The following is a 26,787-nucleotide window of genomic DNA, read 5'->3' as shown; positions in this document are numbered from 1 at the left end:
TCATCCTGGACGGATAAAACAACATGATTTTTGTCAGTTTCTTCTAAAAGTGGATCTGGTCTAGCATCGTAAATGAATATCTGTTTTTCGTTTATAACCTTTAAATGAATAGCAACAACTTCTGAATTTTATCCTGTGATAATATATTTCGTTTGCTTGTATGTATGAGGCTGTGTAAAGACCAGTTTCTTTCTGAAGAGGCGGAAGATGGAGATCCATTTAAAATTCGGGAGGTAATTGGCATAAGTGGCTGCGATGTACACAAACCTTGCCACCATAACCTCCTTTTAACGGGATGAGTATTATTCGCACTATCCCATAAAGAATTTAGACCAAAAGACTCCAGTTTTTGTTCTAAATTGGGCCAGATTTGCCACCACCTTCGCTACATCTAGATTTAGTGAATGAGCCATTTCAGAAATGTAAGTCTATAGCTTCCATTAGTTGGTCTTCATTCAATTGTTCTCCTTTAAAGCGAGCACCAAGAAGATTGGCTGCAACGTGAATCTACTTAGAACAAAATTCGTAGCGTTGTTCAACATATTTTAGTAAGCTTTCGATAAGAGAACTAGTCTGGCCAACTTGTTGGAGAATATTATATTGTGTCTTTTATAATTAAAGTTAAAAGGCACTTCTGATAATATAGATCTATCCAATTCTACAAATTTATTTTAATACGGGATGCAGAATTTGTTTAGTATATTGTAACAAATTTCAATTTTTCCGTATTTTTCTTTTTTTTTTGTTTTTTTCTTTTTCCTGTACCCAATTTTTCCGGAAATTTTAAATCTCTAGTCGTGTCTACGCCTATGGTCTTCTATGCCTTTCTTATGTATGAATATTATATCGCTTCCATTTCATTCCAGGCATTTTCTGTAGTTGCCATGCTCTCAGAACAATGCCATACAATTTTTAATGTAAAACGTTTACTCCTTTTATTATCAATTCTTTATTTATACCATCATTTCCTGGCGCTTTGTGATCTTTAAGAAATGCTGTAGCATTCTTGACTTCTTGATGTGTTCTTCTTCTTCTGGTAGCACTACAACCCAACAAGTGTCGTCCATGATAGTTGGGTCAGTAGGCAGCCCCATTGTTCTTAAATCTGACCATATATTGTCACTCCATCGCATTCGCGGGCGTTCTAAGGGCCTTCTTCCTGTGGGGGTTTCCTCCCAGATCAGCTTGGCAAGGCGGTTATTAGGGAGTCTATGGATATAGCCCATCTTAGACAATGAGATTTAATTTCTTGGACTACGTCGCTCGCTCTATACATCTGCATGACCTCAGCATTTGTTCTCATTCGGTATTGGTTGCTATTAGGGTTGTGATAAGGTCCAAAGATTCTTCTGAGGATTTTTCTCTCAAAACATCTAAGTTTTCTAAATTTTCGTCAATTTTGAAGAACGGAATGTAATATCTGCTTCCTCCATCTCACTTTTAATAAATTACTTTTAATGGGAAATAAGCCACAATTTTACAAAAAAAATGATTTTATATACCATATTATAAAAGTAGTGGAGTCACTGAAGGTGGATATGAGCTATTACCTCCGATTTCGTTCAACCTCCATCGATTTGCATGAAAATTGGTGAGTGGTTAGAGGATATCCCAAGAAACAAATGTGACATGGTGCCAGCTTGCGCTTTTGCCCTGGGGGTGGATGCCACCCCTTCTCGGGGTGAAAATTATTTTATTAAAAATAACCCCATAATTAGATAGGGGGACAAATTCTAAGCAAAATTTGTTATATAAAGTTATTAAAATAAATCAAAACTTTTTGAGTTATTATAGATCAAAAATTTTAATTTTTCGTAAGAAAAATGCATGTTTTTAACCGATTTTTCATAGATAACTCAAAAACTATAAGTTTTTACAAGAAAGTTATTATTACCAAAATTGAAGTCAATAAAAAATCAAATAGACTCCTTACTAAAAAAACCTTTTAATATTAACTAAAAGTGAGTTATAGGTAATTGAATGCATATTTTTTTCGGCGAGTACCCAAATCTAAGTATTCAAGCTTAAATTACGGGAAAATTATGCATTTTATAACATAAACGTATTAAACATTTATGAAAGTACTTAGAAATATCTATCAAATGAGATACCGAACAAGTTAATAGCATTAAAATTGATGCTACAAAAAATTTTCAAACTTTATCTTTTAAAAATTTTTACAAAAAATGTTATCGTTTTTTTTAATAACTCCGTTAATTTTTGAGATATCAGGTTCACCTAAAAAATGTTTGAAAGGTAATTCCAAAGACTATTAAAACGCGTTGAATTTAATCTTTCAAACCCCTTACTTTTTTAAAAATCAAAGAATAAATGGCCACGGTTACATGGTCCTCGCAGCAAAATTTAAGCTTTAAACGTCTCTATCTCGGTTATTTTTTACCCTACAGAAATGGTAAAAAGGTATAATATTTGATATAGAAAAAACTAAAATTAGGTTATTTACCATTTTTTACGTATATTGAGTATTTTTATAGTTATTATCAAAAGAAAATGAAAATGACGATAATTTTAAAAATTCTTATTTTTTTAAATTATAACTTTTTTCAAAAATATGCATACTAAACCGGTGAAAATTGTTAAAATAATTACTTATGCTAATACAAAGAAATTTTTGTAAGGATTACTATAAATTTTAATTTTTGTGGAAATAGCGTATGTTTTATTTTTCACTTTTTCCTAAAAAAAAATCGAAAGGGTTCTCTTAGTTTCATCATAACTTGCTTAATTTTGATTATATTAACTTCTCCTGGAGTTCATTTATTAGGTATTCTAAAGTACTTTGACAAGTGTTTAACAGGTATATTTTATAAAATGCATCGTTTTCCCGTTATTTAAGCTTGAATACTTAGATTTGAGTACTCATCGAAAAAAATATACATTCAATTACCTATAACTCACTTTGAATCAAAATTAGTTTAGTACTTTGAGTGAATAGTGTATTCAATTTTTTATTGTCTTCAATTTTAGTAAGAACAACTTTTTTGTAAAAGCTAATAGTTTTTGAGTTATACGTGTATACGTGTTTTTGAGTAAAATAGCTTTAAAACATGCATTTTTTTACGAAAAAAAATCTTTGATCTTTAATAACTCAAAAAGTATTGATTTATGTTAATAACTTAATATAACAAATTTTGCTTAGAATTTGTCCCTCTATCCATTTGTGGTATTATTTTTAATAAAATAATTTTCACCCCAGAAAAGGGGTGGCATCCACTACCAGGGTAAAAGCGCAAGTTGGCATCATGTCACCTTTGTTCCTTGAGGTATCCTCTAACTGCTCACCAATTTTCATGAAAATCGATGGAGGTTCAACGAAATCGGAGGTGAAAACCTTCAGTGACTGCACTAAAGGACTATCCGAGAAACTTAAAACAATAGGAAATAAATTCAACATTTCAACAACATTCAAAACAACAAACACATTGAGATATATTCTATCTAAAACTAAACCTAACAGTGAACAAGAAAGAACAAATAATTGTATTTATAAAATACCTTGTGAATGCGAACAATTTTATTTCGGTGAAACATCAAGACCATTAAACGTTAGAATAAGTGAACATAAGTCTTATATTAAAAATAGAGAATTTGATAGATCTCAGATATGTCAACATGCATGGGATAATGAACATAGAGTTCAGTGGAGAGATTCAAGTATAGTCCTGAAGAATCAGATAGTAAAAAGAGAAAAATCAAAGAAGCGGCTCTAATTATGCTAAATGAAACCAATTGTGTCGCAAATTCCTCGGTAGAATGCATTAAGATGTGGTTACCCATACTGAAAGAGGAAGTCAATATCGAGTTAGTACAAAGGGCCTAGCCGGGTAAGATGGTGAAAAGTGCCCCCAACTCGATTTAAATTCCATATAGGCCACTTTTTAGCACATATAGAGGAACTCACTTTCTGAAATTTTTAGCCCCCTAGGTGGTCACGTGACCCCCCTAGAGCCTAATTAGGCTTTTTATGTTTTTATTTTTTATCTCAGCCGGATCAAGAGCTAGCCAAGAACTTTATTTAAAAAAGTTGTAAGTTTCAAAAAGATCTATATGAAAATTTTTTTTTTATTTTTTGGCGGGAAATTCGAATTTTTAGAACAATTTTAAACTTTTAAATAACTCTGAAAAAAAAAACTAAGACACTCGTTTTTACGAAAATCAATTATAACGTGTATTTTTGCACAATCTTTCACCCTGAATTTTTTCAGATTTTTAAAATTGGTGAAACGTACCTTTAAAAATAAAAAAACCGCATTTTTTCGGTTTTTTTTTTCGTTTTTTGATACAATTTTATACATATTTTTCAAAAAAGGTAACACCGTCACTAGAATAGGTAAAAAACTGAAAAATAATTGGGGTTTGCTTTATAAAATTTTTTTGTACCGCCATCCATTTTCAAGATACAGGGCGTTGAAGCAAACAAAATTTTACACATTTTTTACGATTTTGCTGAAACTACTGGCAACATTGTAATAAAACTTGGCGGGTTTTAAGAGGTAGTTATTGTGCATGTTTTGGCATACAATTAAGGATTTGATATTCATCATTGGCGCGCATGGGGGTAATGGTCTGAACTTTTTAAAGAATAAAGATAGTACGCCACTGACATATTTTAAATTAACAATCGTTTTTGAATTCCTCGTTCAATTTGTGACAAAAAATCTATCTTCTTATTTTTTCATACGACGCACCATTTTTATTCAAAAAATAAAAGGTCAAAAGCGGCCGTTTCACATAGCAGTTCACTGTTATCGCAGCGACTGTTAGGTAGGCGTGGTTTGACTGTCACCTTTTCTTCGTTGTGAATCATACCACTTCGATCGCAGTAGACTGTTATATTACTATCCTTACAAAGCATTCGAACTTCTGGTAGTTTCTACATCTACATACATAAACTCGTACATCATTATAAAAATTAATTCGAATACTTTGGAAGCGTTAAGATATTTTATTTTTTGCAACAAAACGGCGCGTCGTATGAAAAAATGGGAAGATAGATTTTTTGTCACAAATGGAACGAGGAATTTAAAAATGATTGTTAATTTGAAATATGTCAGTGGCGTACCATCTTTTTTTCTTTAAAAAGTTCAGACCATTGCCCGTATGCGCGCCAATGATGAATATAAAATTCATAATTGTATGTCAAAAAATGCACAATAACTACCTCTTAAAACCTGCCAAATTTTATTGCAATGTTGCCAGTAGTTTCGGCAAAATCATAAAAAATGTGTAAAATTTTGTTTTCTTCAACGCCCTGTATCTTGAAAATGGATGGCGTTACAAAAAAATTGTATTAAGCAAACCCCAATGATTTTTCATTTCTTTACCTACTCTAGTGACGGTATTACCTTTTTTGAAAAATATGTATAAAATTGTATCAAAAAACGAAAAAAAAACCGAAAAAATGCGGTTTTTTATTTTTAAAGGTACGTTTCACCAATTTTAAAAATCTGAAAAAATTCAGGGTGAAAGATGGTGCAAAAATACACATTATAATTTATTTTCGAAAAAACGAAAAAAAGAACGAAAAAAAGAACGATTTTCGAAAAAAAGTTTTTTTTTCAGAGTTATTTAAAAGTTTAAAATTGTTCTAAAAATTCGAATTTCCCGCCAAAAAATAAAAAAAAATTTTCATATAGATCTTTTTGAAACTTACAACTTTTTTAAATAAAGTTTTTGGCTAGCTCTTGATGCGGCTGAGATAAAAAATAAAAACATAATAAGCCTAATTAGGCTCTAGGGGGGTCACGTGACCACCTAGGGGGCTAAAAATTTCAGAAAGTGAGTTCCTCTATATGTGCTAAAAAGTGGCCTATATGGAATTTAAATCGAGTTGGGGGCACTTTTCACCATCTTACCCGGCTAGGCCCTTTTATATTTTAGTATTACTTATTGTATATCTATGTATTATTAATATTATTTTTAATTTAAACGTATTAAAGTCAGAATTTGGTATTAGTTTTTTGAAAGTAAATTAAATGTAAGACCAAATACTTACGATGTCGGGATAGTATCATGAGGTTTTTTCCTGGTTTTCCCTCGTGATCTACTATGGAATCTCTAACGCGAGAATTTTACTGTCATCGTTGCATTTGGTTGTCTTTTTAAAGACAGATCACATGCTATGATTTTTTTGTGACGGGATATTCTTGAGTTGGGATTGATTTCATTTAATCGAATGAACTATCTTTTAGTAAAGTCGTCCCAGGAACGCAACTCATAAATATTGGCGATATCATTTTAAAGCCTTCTACTTTAAAATGTATAATATACGTCTGACTTGCCCATATAAATGAGTCAGATTAAATAAATTGTTAGAAGAATTTTTTATTTAGCAACAACATTTTTGTTTATTTTAGTAGTATTTTGTATTTTGACAACGAAACCCGATTTGGGCTTCGAAACGTAAAATCATTTTTTTTTTTGGTAAAATTGTGGCTTATTTCCCATTAAAAGTAATTTATTATAAAAATGCCACAAGAAAATAGCTTCAGAACTCACTTTTAATGTTTCGAAAGTATTCCTTCCATCGTTCGACGATTTCTGTTTCTATCATTATTAGTTCACCATTTTTTTATTATATTTTTATATCATTTCTCATGGCTTGTGTCACCCAAACAGTCCCACCTTGTCTGAATGTCTTCACTTCTTTAAAGAGTTTTCTTACATGATTCCTCTCGCCACTTATGTTCATTTCTCGCATTTCCTGTTCTTTGTAGCTCCTCTTTTTAGTTCTGTGTAGTCGCCTGGTCTATGTTCTAGTTCTGTGAAAATCTGCTTTGTTCTCATTTGTAGGGTTTTGTAACATTTTCAATCTTTTGTGACTTCTTATTTCTAGCATTTCCTAGCATTGTTTGTTAAACCGTTTCCGTTTTGGGAGAGTCCTCTTTTTTCCAGATTACTGAATATAGATTACTGAATATAGATTTTCATTTCATTCTCAATACTCTTAATCATTAGCATCACTGGCTCGACAACCCTTTTTGGGTCTAGGCCTGCTCCAGGATTCTTCTCCATTCTGATCTGTTTCTTGCCTTTTTCCTCTATTTTTTTTTTATTTTAAGATTGTTATAATCAGTTTCTAATATTTCCATTTGTTCTACGTATCTCAGCTTCGGTCTTCCTCTTGTTCTTTTTCCTACTGGCACTTGTTTACTTATTTTGTTTGAAATTTGGTCTTCTTCCAATCTTTCTATATGTCCCATCTTCCTATTTTAACACTTTCAAGTCCGGCGACACGACTCGCGCTTTCACACTGTTTTCAATCAGACGCTGCCGACACGACTACCGTGTTCACGTTTCAACAATTTTCCAATATAAAAGTGGTACATGAGAGGGGCGTCATTTGACAGGGTCAGGGGGGGCAAATGACCCTGAAAATGACCCTGAAAATGACTAAAATTTACAAATAATACATCAATTTTATTAATATAGTTTTGTATAATGTATTGTATATAATGGTTGGTTCAATGACACCAAACACCAACCCCCACTACATCCCCTGGAGGTGGGGTGGGGAGTAACTTTAAAATCTCAAATGGAAACCCCCAGTTTTTCTTGCAGATTTGGATTCGTTACGTAAAAGTAAGGAACTTTTATTCAAGACTTTTTTCGAACTGTGGATAGATGGCGCTATAATTGGGAAAAACGATTTATCCTGATACCATAGGTAAATTATAGAAACGGTCTAATATCTCGAGAAATACACTTCCAAATGAGAAACCGAAAAACAGGTTTTTCATATTTTTCGAAATCCTATCGATAAACACCAAACATGACCCTTCAACCCACCCCCTGGATGTGGGGTGCGGGTAACTTTAAAATCTTAAATAGCAACCCCCACTTTCTATTGCAGATTCGAATCCGTCATGAAAAATTAAGCAACATTTATTCGAAACATTTTTTAAAATTGCTGATAGATGGCGCTAATAAATCGTATTTTTCCAATTAAAGCGCCATCTATCAACAATTCTAAAAAATGTTTCGAATAAATGTTGCTTAATTTTTCATGACGAATTCGAATCTGTAATAAAAAGTGGGGGTTGCTATTTAAGATTTCAAAGTTACCCCCCACCCCACCTCCAGGGGGTAAGTTGGAGGGTCATGTTTGGTGTTATTCGATAGGTTTTCGAAAAGTATTAAAAATCTTTTTTGTTGGTTTCTCATTTGGAAGTGTATTTCTAGAGATATTAGACCGTTTCTATAATTTACCTATGGTATCAGGATAAATCGTTTTTCTCAATTATAGCGCCATCTATCCACAGTTCGAAAAAATGTCTTGAATAATAGTTGCTTACTTTTACGTAACGAATCCAAATCTGCAAGAAAAACTAGGGGTTTCCATGTGAGATTTTAAAGTTACCTCCCACCCCACCTTCAGGGGGTGTAGTGGGGGTTGGTGTTTGGTGTCATTGGATAGATTTTTGAAAATGATTGAATGTATTTTTCAGTTTTTCGATCCGATGTTGGGACACCTTGTATATGTTAGTCACTTCATCGTCCAATTCTTTTAATCTAGTTTTAATGTCATCAGCATCAGTTGAATGGTGAAGACCTTTTATGACTACTCGAAATGTTTTATTTTGTTTTAATCTATATGTATGGAACTGGGTTTCTTTCGCTTCTAACTCCTTTATTACAGGCTCGTAATGGTCAGCTTGATTAAGTTGGATCTTCACTGTGTCTGTGCCTAGGCTCTTTATTGTATACTCGTTATTTGTAATTTTTTTAAGTAGTTCGTGTATAGGATTTACAGTACCCACGTTATATATGGTTATTGGTGGAGGTTTTTTAGTTTCGTTGGTTTCTTTTCCCTGTTCCATTGTTTCCTCATCTTCTTTGCTCAGATTTTCAAAACGATTTTTAGTTTCAATAGGTTCTTGAAGCCAGTACTTCGTTATTTTAGTTTGTCTGTACATTTTGTCTTCATCTGGAGATTTTAATCTTTTTTTACTTTGTTTACCTTGTACTGTTTGCCATTCGTTTTTGTCATGTGGTTCTTTTTCTGTTGGGGTTACCATGTTAGGACTATAATATATTTGTGGTGGTTGTGAGATTTGTCGAAGACATTGATTGTGACTGGGCATGATGGATATTGAAGGAGTATGTTGGGAAACCATAGGTTGTATTTGCTGTAGTATGGGACCCTGTATTTGTGGATAATCGGGTTGATTATATTGGTTATTAGGTTCTACATAATTAAGTTGTGATTGTATTTGTTGTCCTGGTTGAAAATAGTAGGAATTTTCCATTTTATTTAATTTATTTGCTCACCTTTCTTGGCATGTTTGCTCTCCAATGGCACATATTTTCACTAAAGCGCCCGGACTATTTATTGAATTTAACTAGTTAATGAAGGTAAAAACCTTAATACTGTAATTATCTTTTTCTATCGTATGTCAATGTTAATTTTTACACTCATTTGCTGTCGAAACGATCTTCACTTGACGAAAGTCAAATGAGTACTGTATCTTCTTTTCCATCATTTTGTTTTTCTTGCGATGTTATCTGATCTTAGTTGTCTAATTAAGTTATGGTAACATTTTTTGGCAATGAATATTTGCCTCTTTACTTCCTCTGCAACGTTATCAGATGTACCTATGGATCGTAAGTATGTAAAGTTTTTTACTCCCTCAATGTTGTATTCTACCATTGTTAGATATTGTAGATGCCTTATTAATGCGTTTTTACTTGCATGCGTATATTTTGTTTTGGTCTGATTGATTTTAAGGACACTATTTTGTGCAGCTCATTATATTTGATTAAATGCCTCCATCATTTCTTTTCTTGCTCTTGCGATTTTGTCAACATCATCTGCGAATGATAGTATTTGCACACTTTTAATAATGGACCATGATAGTCGTGACGTCAAAACGTCAAAAAAAGTTTTCCAAACACGTTATGTCTACACGCTAAAATGTACGCAAATAAAAAAATTAAACTTCATCAAGCTAGTGACTATTTAGCGTGGGCAGTGACTGTATATTTTGATACACGCTATTTTGATATGTTTAGTGTTTGTTTGATAGAAAAATATTTGTTATGACGTTTAATTCTACCTAACTTTTTTATTTGCGTACACTTTAGCGTATACCTAGACACAACGTGTTTGGAAAAAATTTGACGTTTTGACGTCACACTATCACGGTCCATTATTGTGCCTCGAGCATGATCGTGAACTAAATGCATGATAGGGCGTCTCCTGGATGATAGGGCGTCTCCTGGACGTAGTCCCTTTTCCACGTCTATTGTTCCCGTCAATTAGTTTTATATCCTGATTTTACTTCCTACTTTTAAGAGTTTCTTTTATCAATACTGTTAGTAGTGTTATTATATTCGATTCTTTCATAGTTTGTATTCTTTCATTGTCATAAGCGCTTTCGGAGACTATGAAGAGATGATAATGTGTTAATGTTGTATTCACTTGTTTTTTCGAGGATCTGCCGTAGAACAAATATCTGATCTATTGTTGACTTTTTGTTTGCACAAGCTACGTTTGTATTTGCCAACTATTCAGCGTGTTCACAAGACGTTCTAGAATGACATTGAACATTATTTTGTATGCTGCATTCAACAGAGTAATTCCACGGTATCTTCTTTATTCTAACTGGTCTCTTTCTTCCATATTTCATATTCTTTTTTATGTAATGGTACAATAATTCCGCTATTCCACTCCGCTGGTTGCTTATTCAACCATAACTTTGTTATCAGCTCATATTTGTTTTTAATAATGCGTGTCCTCTTTCCTTCTTTTCTCCGTTAGTTTACTCAGTTTTTTAAGTTATTTGTTCATATTAATATGTGCTCTGTAAATTATACTGTTTTTTCTTTCTCTCATATTCTGATATTCTTGGTCAAACCAGTCATTCGTAATTGTTCTTTGTTTATCTTCCGTACCTAGTTCTTCTCATAGTCCGTTCTTTAACGGTAAAATATTGCAAAACCTCTAAATTTTAAAGAACCGCTTGGATTGACATGCAATTTGGCATACACATAGCTAACAAGTCAAAGAAAAAAAGTGATATTGTGCCGATATGTGCTTTTGCCCTGGGGGTGGTTTTCACCCCTTTTGGGGGTGAAAAAATATTCGTCCAAAGAAAGTCAGGAAATGGATAAACTGGCTAATTTTAAGTAACTTTTGTTCTATAGAGATTTTTCACTAAGTCAATACTTTTCGAGTTATTTGGCAGTGAACATGTTCATTTTTTCAACAAAATAACCACGCTTTTAGACGGTTTTTCGCAAATAACTCAAATAGTAAGAATTTTGTCAAAAAAACATTCGTAACAAAAATATAGCCTGTAAAATATACAAACTTTGTGTTTCACTAACCACACCCGCCATCTAACATTACCGTCCGACGGGCGATAAAGAAGCCCACGGGCGCTAAAGTGGCACTTTACGCCCGCCAAATGTATACATATAGTCCGTTCTTTAACGGTAAAATATTGCAAAACCTCTAAATTTTAAAGAACCGCTTGGATTGACATGAAATTTGGCATACACATAGCTAACAAGTCAAAGAAAAAAAGTGATATTGTGCCGATATGTGCTTTTGCCCTGGGGGTGGTTTTCACCCCCTCTTGTGGGTGAAAAAATTTTCGTCCAAAGAAAGTAAGGAAATGGATAAACTGGCTAATTTTAAGTAACTTTTGTTCTATAGAGTTTTTTCACTAAGTCAATACTTTTCGAGTTATTTGGCAGTGAATATGTTCATTTTTTCAACAAAATAACCACGCTTTTAGACGGTTTTTCGCAAATAACTCAAATAGTAAGTATTTTGTCGAAAAAACATTATTAGCAAAAATATAGCCTGTAAAAAATTAAAAAAAAATGGTGTATATATCACGCCTCTACACCTAGCAGAAGCAAAGTTATAGCTAATGAAAAATAGGTTCATATTCGTCAAATTCCAAATTGAATACTTTAACGTGAAATAACCAAACATGACGCACATTTCGGGGAAAACTCATTACAACTTATTTAAAGTTTTTAAAAAAATCTTCATTTTTGTTTTATAAAAAAAAATTCTAGCATCAAAATTAAACAAGTTACGCTCAAAATAATGTTAGTCCCTTTTGGTTTTGGTAGAAAAATCGAGAAAATCACCCCCTAATTAGTATCTTAAATGAACTTAATCGTTACTACTTTACAAGTTTCTTAACTCGTGTATATATTATTTATGTGATCTGTAAGTTTCATCGGTTGAAAGTCCTTATTATTGAAAGGGCTGTATTTAAAAAGGGTTGAACGAGTCACTGATAACGAATGTATGTAAATTTAGAAACACCAAATCTTAATCAATTTTTGTCTAACAGAAAAACAAAAAAATACATGATATTTAGAAAAGCAAATCTGACATTTTTTGTTTTTCTAGGTTTTTGGTATCTCTAACAATTTTTAAGTTATTTTGAACAAAAAATATTTTTCAAAATATAAATTTTTAAAATTTTTATTTTGAAACCAAATTTATTCAAAAATAAGCACTTTGAATCGATGAAACTTACAGATCATGATAAACACAACATAAGTAAAATAATTTGTGGAGCGGCAACGATTAATTTCATTTATGTTTCTAATTAGGGGGTGGTCTACCCGATTTTTTTTGCAAAAACAAAAGGGACCAACTTTATTATGAGCGTAACTTGCTTAAATTTAATGCTAGAAACTTCTTGTAAAAACAGGAATAAAGCTTTTTTTAAACACTTTAAAAAAGCTATAATGGGTTTTCCCCAAAAGTGCTTAATTTTTTGGATATTTCACGTCGAAATATTCTATTTGAGATTTGGTGAATATGAATCTATTTTTCGTTGGCTATAACTCTGGTTCTACGAGATCCACAGACCTAACGCGTACACCATTTTTTTTTTACTTTTTATAGGCTATAGTTTTGCTAAGAACGTCTTTTCGACAAAATACTTACTTTTTGAGTTATTTGCAAAAAACCGTCTAAAAATGTGGTTATTTTGTTGAAAAATGAACATATTCACTCGCAAATAACTCGAAAAGTGTCGACTTGGCGAAAAAGCTCTATAGAACAAAAGTTACTTAAAATTAGTCAGTGTACCCATTTCCGGACTTATTTTAGACATATATTTGTTGACCCACAAGAGGGGGTGAAAGTCACCCCCAGGGCAAAAGCACACATCGGCACAATATCACTTTTTTTCTTTGACATGTAAGCTATACGCATGCCAAATTTCATGTCAATCCAAGCGGTTCTTTAAAATTTAGAGCAAAAACCGTGAACGAATGGACTATCAGCTACTTCTTTTATATCTCTGCACTCTCCCCATTCCTCATTTATGTTTTCATCTTTTAATCTGTTTTCTAGTTTGATGTTTATATTTTCTTTATATTCTCTATTTCTGTTCGTATCTTTGAGCCCTTCTACATTATGTCGTTCATGTTTATAACCTCTTTCCTTTTTTACTTCTTAAATTATGGCCCTTATCATACTTTCGACCTGGTATCATCTTGTTACTGAATTTCTAGTATTAAGCATGATGCTGAGTTTCTGGTTATTTATTCTGGATTTCTGATTCTTAGTTATCGATTCTTGATTTTATACTTCTTAATTTTCGATATTTGCCTCTTAATTCCCTATCATATATTTTTGCCCCTTGAATAGTTCATTATTATTATCTATTGTTTATTCTATATTTGAGATTCCTTGTTTCTTCATTCTAGATTTTTGGTTTAAAATTTACAGTCCTTGATTATTATCAATCCATTAGTAATTTTTGATTTTAGTTTAGTGATTCTTTACTGTTGCTTATTGATTATTAATTCTTTACTATTGATTTTTGAGTTTTACATTGATTATCCTATATTACATGTTATTTATTGAGCTTTCATTATTTGAAAGCAATTATCATTTGATTTCGCTGTTCTTATAAACAAATACATTTTTAGTTATGAAGAGGAACCGGTAATGGTACTAAAACACAAGAAATCGAAGAAAAAAAGTAAACTTTGTAGCGATTTAAAAACTTCCAAAATCAAACCTAAACTAAAAGCAGAAGCTACTTTTAAACCTGTCGAGGATCGTGAGTCTGGGCAGGAAGACGAAGGAGTGGAGGACTCTATTGTGAGCGATACGGTCATCGTCAACAATAAGGTAAATATTACGAAGATGTAACATCTTATCTTTTCAAGAATATAATATCTTAAGAACCTTGTATACATGTAAAGGGTGATTCATTTAGAGATACTTTTTTCAAAAAAAAAAAACAATGAAAAAAATGAATATTATTTGAAAATTTTTATTATCATACAAAAGAACCATTCTTTGCAATTACTCTTCTTGAAGATAATTTCTTTCAAATGTTAACCGTGACTGCGGTTAAGACGCGGACTGCGGTCCATTCTGAAGTTCCAATTCTCGATGACGCGTTCGAGCATTTCGATTGTTATTTGACCAACGACTAGAGTAATATTGGCCTCCAATGCCTTAATCGTAGCCGGTTTATTTATGTAGACTTTGAACTTTAGGTAGCCCCAAAGAAAAAAGTCTAAAGTAGTCGAGGAAATGAAGCATTTTGGCTCGCATTTTTTTCGTTCAGCATGGATTTCCTTGAAATGTTCACAGAAGGTAGGGAATAGTCCAAGGATCATTTTATATATCATGCCGCTGTACGCTAAAACCTTGGGGGTGGTTGCCACTCCATCTAGAGGGTGGGAATTTGTTATTATATTTTAACCATCTAAATCGATGTTTCTTCGAACATGTACAATCGAAATTGTATGTAGAATCGAAAATGTAAAATGTTTTTTACATTTTTTTCGTAAAACTAATATTTTTCGAGTTATTCGCGCTTGAAAGTAACAGTTTTTCGTCGAAAAAATCGACTTTTTAGAGGGTTTTTTGAGAATACCTCGAAAAATATGCATTTAATAAAAAAATTGTACATAACAAAAGTGTATCTTTTAGTAACACAAACTAAATTCTTTTTCTATAATATCTTTAATATCAATACAAACCGAGATAAGGCAAGTTAAAGGTTAGCTTTTCTCGTCAAATGCATAATTTGAAATATGCAAAGCGAAATAACGAGAAAACTTCGCATTTTTTGAGGAAAACCTAAATTATCTTTTTTCAAGTATACAATTAAACCTTTCAAAGAATAATAATCAAAAATTTCTAACACGAAAATAGAGCGACTTATGATCAAAAAAAGCTCGGTACCTGCTTTTCTCTACGAAAAAATCAGTGAAAATAACCCCCTAACTACCCTCCTAAATAAAAATTGGTCTTCACCTTTCTGTAATTCCTTGTATATTTGTATTGTCAATACACCCAAGAAGTTTGACCCATTTAAAAGTCCTAATTTTAGAAAAATTGGAGTTTAAAGGAAAAATATTTTTTGCAATTTCGTATTTTTCACCTTTTACTTCAAAATATCTCCGAAAATACAGGAGATACGAAACAAATGATAGACTACTAAATTGTAGCTTTTTTAATAACTAAAATTATATTGTACATATATTTTCATTACAGTGAATATTTAGCGAGATATAGCTGTTTAAAACCTCTATTTACGAGCAAACTACCCCTTATTCGAGCCCTTTAAACCCACCCAAATTAAAAACTAAGGGATCTAACGGAATTTAATTTACACAGTCTTATAGCTCTTCAAAAACCCTACAAAATCATTTTTGAAAAAACTTTTTATTGCCAAAAATGAAGGAGCTATGTTTATATTTTTTTTGAGGAATTTTTTTTTTCGAAATATTCGAAAGTCCGCTTATGAAACATTTTCAATGCATGTATAATACCACAGAACTGGTTCGTATACTGGAAGATGACTTAAAAACTATTTGTATTTGTACTTCTACATATTTGTAAATTCGTATTTTTGTGTAAATAAATGTTTTTGTAATTTTTTAATTCTACTTTTTTTTTCTGTATAGATCTGTTAAATTATCTACTTATAAAAATTGTAATGTTCTTAAGGATGGTTTTTAAGGGTTGAAATATTATGATATATCCTAAGTCCTAAAGCATAAAACAATCATTATTTTTAGCCAAACAAAACCAAATTTTACCCATATTAAAGTTTACAATGTTTTTATATAATTTTTGAGAATAAGGGGTAGTGTACGCCCCTAAAAATAATGACGCCCTTGAGCATGTTATGGAATATGAAGTACAGGGTGAGATGATCCTAATCCCAAATTTTTATGTAAATCGATGCAAGCCGAAATTATTCTTTTAGGATAACTAATTTTTTATATATAGCTCCAACAAGGGTGGTTTTAAAGGTTGAAATATTATGACAGTATATCTTAAAGCATAAAACAATCATTATGTAACTAATAAGAACCAAATGCTGACAATATTAAAGTTTATTTTACAATTTTTTACAAGTAGTTTTTTTAGGGGTAGCTTTCACCCTTAAAAAACCAAAAGCGTACAACGGCTCAAAATAGAAAATGAACTAGAGGGTGAAATGAGCCTAATCCCAAATTTTTGTACAAAGCGATGGACGAAAAAATTGCGAGGTTTTGCCATTTTTTCAGTTTTAATTTACTGGTCCAAAGCGTGAAATTAATTGCTCACCGAATAGTTCTCGCAGTAAAGCCGTGCTTTCACAGGCTGTATGGCAAGTGGCGCAATCTTGTTGGAATCCAATGTCGTCGAGACCACGAGCTTCAATTTCAGACACCAAATAGTCCGTTATCATGGAGAGATAACGGTCTCCATTCACAGTAACATTCTGATCGGTCTGTTTTAAAGAAATATGGACCTACCCATAAACCACACCAAAAAATGGTTTTTCTGGATGTAATGGCAACTCTTGGACTTCTTCGGATTGTTCATCATCCCAAATACGGGTATTTTGTTTATTCACGTCCCCATTAAGCCAAAAATTGGCCTCATTGGAAATTTTTTTGAAGTTATTCTTCTTTAGGCGCGATTGAGAGTAAAATTTCATAAATCTGCGCGCATGCGCACACAGACAGTAATAGTTCGTTGCTAATCTTTCAAGATAGGTATGTATGTATCTGTATCAGCGCAAATAAGTCATTAAAAGAATATATTAGTGTTTCTAGTAAATGTATTATTTATTATAATTTTTGGATTTGACTCTCTCTGTAGTAAGATAGGAAAATATTATGTATGTAGGTATAACATTTTTATATGTCTATTTGTCACCGTGTTGTGTAATTATATCCGAAACTTAGGTGTCAATTAAAGAAGCTCGGTAGCGTAGTTGGTAGAGCGTTGGGCCAATGATTGGAAGGTTGCGGGTTCCAATCCTGGACGATTTTATTTTTTTTTTCAATTTTTGGTTGTTTTAATAAAAATGTTTGAAATGTTTGAAAGTGGTAGATAAGAAAGTTAGTTTAATATTTAAATAAAATACAAATAACCTGTTAAGTATATTTACTTCGTTGAAATTATATAATAGAAGAATAACTTCTTACGTGCGTACAAAGTACACACACATACTTTTTTTTCGAAATCTTCTGCAAGCTTATCAAGAGCACATCGACTGAAACGGTGACGACTCGGAAGGTCGATCGGCTTCAGATCTTGCAATAATTGAATTTTATATGCTTTTAAAGCAAGATCCTTACGTAAAATACGCCAAGTTGTTGCATACGACAAGCCAAGCTATTGGAAACGGCGACGAATCGATTCTTCATTATTTTCGCGTACACCATCCGCCACCAGCGCTATATTTTCTTCAGTATATGCTTAATGTGGTCTACAGGGTGATTGATTAGTAGGGTAAAGCTCAATACCTCCGCTATAGTAATAGATAGCGATAAAAGTTAATAACAAAAATTTTAGCCACCTTTGAGCTTCACATTACAAAATTAGTTAGAATGTTACAGGGTGTTCGATAACACAGTGGCAGACCTAACTTATGTTTTTTTAAATGGAACACCCTATATTTTAAATTCGAAATCCTGTTAACTTCTCCATCACAAAAATATAAAGGTTTGTAATGTTCTACAGGGTATTTACAAAGTTATAACCAATTTTGTATGAAAATCGTAACAAGTTCAACTCCCTGTATAAATAAAAATAAGCACTGCATAAGGCCATAAGCAATGCTTTATTAATGCCATATTTTTTTATTTGTTGTCAAAATTATTAAGAATTATTGATATTGCTAATTTTCTTTATATCAAATACAGGGTGAGTCAAAACGCAAGTACATTATTTTCTCAGTAATGTTAAATGGAACACCCTGTATTTATATAAATATATTAGTTTTCGAGATATTTTTATTTTTCAGAGCAAATTATTTTAGGTATTTAAAGGACATCGCACACATCTTATGGAAAATATAATGTCACTCAAATTCAATAAAATTTATACAATTAGATTCGTTTTAATATAACGATCAATTCTTATCATTGCGCCAACTCTTAATTATGATTAATTACGGCGCAAATTGCAATTAAAGTATCGAAATCACATTTTTGGAGTCCATAAAATGTTAGTTTACAATCATTATTGCTCTGAGTGCTATTCATAACAGCTTAAATCCCGCTGGGCCTAAGCGGATTAGTGAAACTAATCCGCTGATTTATGGAGTACCGAAAATCTGGGTATTTTAAAATATTTTTTCTCTCTAACTTATGTACCTACCCATTTGATTTCAGATTTATTTATATCAATTTCTGCTCTTATTTTTGAAAATAGAGAGTTGGCGCAATGATAAGATTTGATCGTTAATTTAAAACGAATCTATTGGTATAAATTTTATTGAATTTGAGTGACATTATATTTTCCATAAGATGTGTGCGATGTCCTTTATCTAAATTTTAAGTAAGCCATGACTGAATTGACAATTGAAGATTACCATTATCAATCCGGTAATCAATGTAACACTGTAGCAAATAAAGAAATAAAAATAATTTATTAGTAATACATTTTACAAACAAAAACACAACCACTACATGCAGCATTTTTGAAACATTTAAAAACTGTCTTTTTATGTAAATGCAACAAACAAACAAAGAAAATTAGTAATAAATTTTAGAAAAAAAACACAAAATACAATATTTTGTGAAGACAATTAAACACTACTTTTGTATGTAAATGTAACAATGTAACAAATAAAGAACGAAACCTAATTTATCAGTAATACATTTTGCAAAAAACATGTTTGAAAAAATTAGAAGCTACTTTTAATAAAATATTTTTAATATTTAATTACATAAAGTGTTCAAAATTATCTCCTAACACATTTATGTACGCCTAAAACGATCATTGAATGAGCTACTTACTCTACGGAGCATTTGTAAATTAACACATCGAAATACACTTTGTATTCTATTTTTCATCTCATCCCTTGTTGTTGGAGGTATTTTATAAACTTCATTATTAACGTAACCCCAAAAAAATCAGTCCAGTTTATTAAATTCTGGTAATTTGGGTGGCCACGCTACTGGTCCATTGAAAAATAAAAATATCTCGAAAAATAATAAATTTAGACATAGGGAATGTTATCTAAAAATTAAAGTACGGTAATGGTACTTTTCAATAGTGATATAAAATACAGGGTGTTCCATTTAAAATTACTGAGAAAATAATGTACTTGCGTTTTGACTCACCCTGTATTTGATATAAAGAAAATTAGCAATATCGACCATTCTTGAAAATTTTGACAATACGTTAAAAAATATGGCATTAATAAACCATTGTTGTTTTGCTTATTTTTATTTATACAGGGAGTTGAACTTGTTACGATTTTCATATAAAATTGGTTATAACTTTGTAAATACCCTGTATAACATAACAAACCTTTATATTTTTGTGATGGAGAAGTTAACAGGATTTCGAATTTAAAATAAAATATAGGGTGTTCCATTAAAAAAAAACATAAGTTTGGTCTGCCACTGTGTTATCGAACACCCTGTAACATTCTAACTAATTTTATAATGTGAAGCTCAAAGGTGGCTAAAATTTTTGTTATTAACTTTTATTGCTATCTATTACTATAGCGGAGCTATTGAGCTCAAAGGTGGCTCAAAGTTCAAAGGTGGCTAAAATTTTTGTTTTTAACTTTTATTGCTATCTATTACTATAGCGGAGCTATTGAGCTTTACCCTACTAATCAATCACCCTGTATTTGCTCGCGTGTTATCCAATAATGAAATCTGGTTTTCAAACTTAATGATAGTATAGCGAATTTTGCGTTCGGTAGGCCAATTATGTACACCATAAATTGCTCTAAGCGCACGAACCCCATTCTTCATACAACGCCGATTGTCATAATACAGCTGAATAATTTCTATACGTTGTACAGGGCTAAGTCTTTCCAGGATGAAATGTCATGAAAACCAATATTGAATGAAAAATAATACTGAATAGAATCGCAATGCCAGGTGATACGATCCATACACCATCTCTCATCAAATCCCCACCAAAAAAGTATGTAACCGCTAAATGAATTACCCTTTAGCATTGATTATAAACTACCCATAGATAGCTCACCTCGTGGTAACCGAAAGACGTGTCAACAACTAGATGGCGCTATTCGAAAACCGTATCGAGATTTCTCATTCTCTCTCTGACTTGCGAGGAGGTAGGAGTAGTGTCAGGGCCGGACTTACCCTATAGGTGTATTATCTGTGACCAGTTATTCGCGGTGTGCAAGTACTTGGAAAGGGAAACGAGAAACGACCGTGCGCGAGTCGCGGAGAAATATTGCAACTATCTTAAATAATTCATATTGTCAATTGAAATTGTCAAATTGACGTATATTTCATACCTTCTGTCATTGACTTAGAAAAATTATATATTGCTCCACAATATTGATATGATATGCAATTATTATATAAAGGTAAATTTAATTAATTGTATTTTGCTTGCAATACTGCATTTTAATAACGGATTTTATTTACTACATACAATTGTTTACGTTTGCTAAACATAACCTGCATCTTATTTTTTTCTTCTTATTATTTTTTTGGACTATGGTCTTGACAATTATCCAGCAACCAGGACTAATATAATTGGCCAATATAATTAAAAGTGCGAATAAAAGTACAGAGCGTAGAAATAGAGGTCGCTTTGCCGAACTTGCACGGTCCCAATAGCGGAATTTGATAAAAAAAAGGACTCACATTTTAGATAAAATGGCCTCTGTAACGCATAAGTGTGGAACAAATGGAACAAATAATAATAATATATTTCTTGATAAAATGTATTCTTGATAAAAACTTGCATGATCTAAAACTCAAAATGAAAGAATCAGATGTCAAATATTATGAGTCATATATCAAGTTTGTTAAAAAATATTAATTCTTCTCAAGAGTAATATACCTCAATTTTTAAAGCAGTTTCATATAAATATGAACGTGGTTTTTAATTGTTCTCGACTTTTAATAATAAAATGTTTCGATATTGTCAACAATGGAAGTACTTCTTGAGAAAAAAAAATAATAAATATCTTTTTTTCCTAAAATTTTAATTTTATAATCTTATTTTATAATCTAATTTTATAATATGATCTACTTAGTTATTTTTTAAACTTTCTAATCCTGTCTGTTTAATTTAGTTTTTACCGATTGTTCTTAGGCAGATGGCCCTCAACTACTTATATGTTGGAAATTCCCTGTCATTTTATCAAGATAATAATAATATGTACTTGCATTATTCATTTTTAACGTTGGGAATTTGTGGTATTTTGTCAAAGAAAAATAATAATCGATTGTATTTGGTACTCACCACTACTTGCTTTTAAAACTTCGATGACGTAATTCCAGAAAGTCCTCAGAAAATTTTTAAATGTAAAAAGTATGCGATCGAACAGTAGATCATATTGATTTTAGTTCACCTCTATACAGTTTCTTATTTTGCACAGAATATAATTGACTTCTATATTGCCATTTCTAGATAAATTGTCAATTTTTTGTAGTACAATGTTACTATCAGAACAAAATTTATATCCTCTTCTTCTTGTCGAAGTTCCTTCTCCAATCGAAGTTTGGCTATCATCACAGCTATCCGTACCTTATTGGCGGCTGCTCTGAATAGATCTACTGAGCTGCAACTATACCACTCTCTTAAGTTTCTCAGCCAGGAAATTCTTCTACCTATGGATCTTTCACCCTTAATTTTACCTTGCATTATGAGCCTTAATATCTCATATGTCGCACCTCTGGTAATGTAGCCTAAATATTCCAGCTTTCTTGTTTTGATGTTCTTTATCACCTCGTTCTTCCACCTGTATTTGGGATGCTAATTAGGGGGTGATTTTCACGATTTTTTAACAAAAAAGAAAGATAGGGACCAAATTTATTTTGATCATAACTTTCTTACTTTTGATGCTAGAGACTCAACAAAAATAATAAAAATAAACCTTTTTTAAACACTTTAAAAAAGTTGTAATGAGTTTTCTCCAAAAAGTGTTTCATTTTTTTTATTATTTCACGTTGAAATATTCAACATGGAATTTGACGAATAAGAACCTATTTTTCAATAACTCAAAAAGTATTGACTTAGTGAAAAAACTATAGAACAAAAGTTGCTTAGAATTAGTGATGTTAGGCACTTCTGAACTTATCTTGAACATATATTTTTTCACTCCCGAGAGGGGTGATACCGAACCATAGGGCAAAAGCACACATCGGTACATCATTTTTTTCTGTAACATCTTAGCTAGATGGAAGCCAAATTTCATGTCAATCCAAGCCATTCTTTAAAATTAGGAGATATTTTAGTTTGTATCAATTCTGGAAATTAAGTTATTTGAAAAGTTACAGAAAAGTAATTTACATGACATGTAATTTATCACTGCTAATTTAATTATGTATTTTATATTTTGTTATTCTTTTGTAGTGTATTGATAAATAAATAATTTTTAGAAAACCTCTACTGTTTTCATTAATCAATTTTTAGCGTTTTTTCTGAAGTAAAATCGGAATTCCTTAATAGAGATTACAAGCACGTTAAAATTATTTGTGAAAATGCTGAATGCCACCCTTATATTGTCGTCTATTCCACTAGACAATGGTCGGAGTAGCAACTCAAATTTATTTTTCAATCTTGCAAAAATTTCAATTAATGTCGCCACCATACAGTCAGGTAGTACTTAAGCTTGAGGGGCAAAGAGGTGTAAGTGGGCGGAGTTTAACACTGAATTCGTTTTTACCTTAGAGTGAGGTATCTATGGGTAGTTTATAATCAATGCCTTTAGTTTAAAAAACATTATTTTCAGAATGTAATGAACAATGTGGCGTGCGACGAAGAGAAAGATGCGAGAACGGAAGACGACAAAATATGTGTTTTGACAGCAGAATTATTGACAGTGGACAAATTAAGAGTTCTGACAGCAATGGGAGGACTTTTCTACGCCGGACAGTTGAATGCCATCGAACCTCCTGATGTGTATTCGATAGTTTTAGACGGAGAAAGAGGAAATAGACCGCATATCATGTCAAGAGAAGAAATACTGAGAGACGCGGTAAGTAGCCACAGTGTCTTTATTTATGTTCTAGCCATCAAATTATTTGTGAGGTTGTTCAGGGGTTATCATTAAGTTTCATTTTATCTTTATTGGGTCTTATATCCACATTTATAATAATCATATTATAATCTCTGAGTATCTGTCTTAGACAGTATGGTGCAAATGAAAGGAATAAATTCGTTATTTTCGAAACAGGTCGATTTTTATTTTTAAATTATGATATTTTGGCATATATGTCATACTAGTGACGTCATCCATCTGGGCGTGATGTGATGACGCAATCGATGAATTTTTAAATGAGAATAGGAGTCGTGTGCTCATTTGAAAGGTTATTTAATTATCTATTCAGTAGTATAACCATTTACATATTTATTTATACAGGGTGTCCAACAAATTTTTATTACCTAAATTAAATTATTTGGCAAAAAAAGAAGAAGAGTGTATGTAATTTATTTAATTCAAAATACATTTTATTGCTGTCAGCAATCAGAAAAAAATCTTTATTTTGCAAATAAACACTTATTTTCGCTTAAATTAAATAATGTTCAAACTTCCAAGAATCAGGTGGCTGGCGGGAGATGGCTTGAACATTGAATTTAATCGAAAAGCAATGTATATTTTTGAAATAAACATTTTTTTCTGATTTCAAGCAACAGTAAAATGCATTTTGAAGTAAATAAATAATATAATATTCTTCTTTTTTTTGTCAAATAATTTAATTAAAATTTTTTTGTTGGACACTCTATATAAATAATTATGTAAATGTTTATATTACTGAATAGAGAATTGGATAACATTTCAAATGAGCTAGCACACGACCCCGACTCCTATTTAAAAAAAATCATCGATTACGTCATCACGCCAAGATCAATGACGTCACTAGCATGACATATAGGCCAAAATATCATAATTTAAAAATAAAAATCAACCTGTTTTGGGATTTTTCCTTATCGTCGCTGGTTTATGAAATAACGAATTTATTCCTTTCATTTGCACCATACTGTATATTGCTCATACTTTGTACCGGTAAAATAAAGGAGTTTTAGCATTTTTGTGCTGCACTTGTATCTTTATTTAATCTGTTAATGTTCTCCATGTTCTCTCCTAATGTTCTTCACCGAACTATCGCAACCTATCAAGTATGAAACTTGCATTAGACAAGGAGATTCGCTGGGCTCATTAATAATTAATCTGATAATGGATGAAATCAAAGAAAGTTAAAAAAAAAGAAGAGGATATAGAATGGGAGAAAAGGAAATAAAGATAATATGCTACGCCGACGACGCCATAATAACAGCCGAAAGTGAGGATGACCTACAAAGATTAAGAGGAAGCAGTAGCGATCAACAGGTAGCAAAAACGCGTTCCAAGATTGCGGCTGTAATTTTAAATATTTTTTCGAGATATTTGGCACACGTATTCGTAATATAATAAAGAATGGCGGTACAGAGCCCAATTTGAAAAATATATTAATACGTGGAAATTACTCTGTAATTAAATACAATATTAAAAAAACGAGCCTGTACCGCCATTACGAAGAACAAAAAAATACACTTTCTTCAAATAAACTTTTTTATCCGATGCCTAGATTTTGTGTCATTTTGGAACTACTAAAAATTTTTATTTCACGGCGCACATGGCGATCTCAACAGAGAAAACTAAATCGATAGTGATATCAGCGAAACCGAGACGATGTAAACTGGTCGTAAATAACAAAATAATAGAACAAGTGATGGAAACATAATACTTGGGAATAAAAAGAAGTACAAAAACAAGTGAACATGGCGAACAGAGCAGCAGGATGTCTCAACAACACAATCTGGAGAAACAAATACCTCACAACGGAAACGAAAACAAGGATATATAAATCAACAATAAAACCGATAATGACGTAGACAACAGAAACAAGAGCGGATACGGCGAAAACAAAGACTGCAGGAAACAACGGAAATGAAAGTCTTACGAAAATTAACAAACCACACTCTAAAAGATAGAGTACGAATTGAGGAAATACGAGCTAGATGTGGCATAGAAGAAATAAACATGTGGAACAAAAGAAGAAAAATATAATGGAATCAACACGTAAAAAGAACGACAGAAAATATAATAGTATGAATAGCAAGAGACAAATTGCCAAATGGAAGAAGATCATTGGGACGACCGAGAAAAAGATGGTCAAACAACGTCAATTGAGACTAAAAACCGAAGTAAAACAGGCATTGAGCCTATTTATAAAGTAGGATAAAAAAGATGTTCTCCATGATAGCTTTTTGCGCCGTTAGTGTTGAAAACATTCCTTTACAGGTAAGACTTCTCATACTTGTATCCAGCAACCTATGTTTTACAATCTCTTTCATTTTAGGACATTCAGGTTTGTGCTCTTCTGTAGGTATTAATTTTATCTACAAGTGGTCCTTCGAGCGGGATCTTAAGGCTCTTTTCTTCCTGTAATCTCTTAGCACATTGGTTCAAAACCGCACAAGAATATCTCATATTTTTCTCCCCCCTTTTTTTTTTCTGCAACTCTCGGACTGTTGTCAAAAAACCGGCAACGTCGCATATATGTATCTGTTTTGTTAAATCGACGGCGTAAAAGCAGGAACTCAGTAAGTGGCAAGATCAGTGGCGGCTAGTGATTTTTACAATAGGGGAGGCTATACCTAACTGTAAAATATCTAGACAAATTTGCACTTAAAAAAAATCCACCAAAAAAATCTAATTTAAGGCCCCATTTTTTTGACCATTTTTTATTTACATTTTATATTATCATCATAATTCATAATTTCATAATATATCATTTTAAAAATAGTTAGGCAAATTGGAAAAGTGTATTACCAAAGTTTGTGTCGTTTATTTGTAAACAATTCTATCTCTGTAAGTAGATATGCATATCAAAATAAATACAGATTTGAACTTTTGCAGTCCATACAGGTTGAAGGTTCACATTTTTTAAGATACTGAACTGAATTTTTTTAATTCTAAAAGCGGCCTACTGCGAATCTAAAAACACGGAAAATTACCGATATTTTGCTTTGCATTACAGATACCGGAAAAAGTTATTTGAACAAGTTGTTCCAAATATTATTCTAACCCCACATTCCGAATTTCATCACAAAATTCGCACTTTTAGTTTTTTCATTATTTGTAATCAGGATCCTAAAATTGCAGAGGAGGCTACTGGCCAATCAGCCGCCCTTGCCCAATCTCCGGGCAGCGTGTGCGTTAAACTATAATGCAGCTCTAAGGCCAGTATTATATTAGGCAACTGGTGACGCCACCAAGTTGCTCCACCAGTGACTCATTACGTCACGGGGCATTTAAGTAAAGTAAATGA

General features: G+C 31.9%; 1 protein-coding gene across 2 annotated transcripts in view; it reads left to right on the top strand.

Moving 5' to 3' along the window:
• LOC114332288 (protein winged eye) overlaps positions 1-26,787 on the top strand; it is a 251,400-nt gene that overhangs the window by 164,865 nt on the left and 59,748 nt on the right. For both annotated transcript variants that reach the window (XM_050649543.1, XM_050649542.1), the window contains exons 11-12: positions 13,933-14,137; positions 23,205-23,450. In XM_050649543.1, the coding sequence (XP_050505500.1) occupies positions 13,933-14,137; positions 23,205-23,450 (451 nt within the window). The remainder of the gene's footprint in view (positions 1-13,932; positions 14,138-23,204; positions 23,451-26,787) is intronic.

This window comes from Diabrotica virgifera, chromosome 4 (genome assembly GCF_917563875.1).
Source record: "Diabrotica virgifera virgifera chromosome 4, PGI_DIABVI_V3a".
NCBI classification, from domain to species: domain Eukaryota; kingdom Metazoa; phylum Arthropoda; class Insecta; order Coleoptera; family Chrysomelidae; genus Diabrotica; species Diabrotica virgifera.
Note: the sequence above shows the minus strand (reverse complement) of the source record. Positions and strands in the feature narration are given on the sequence as shown.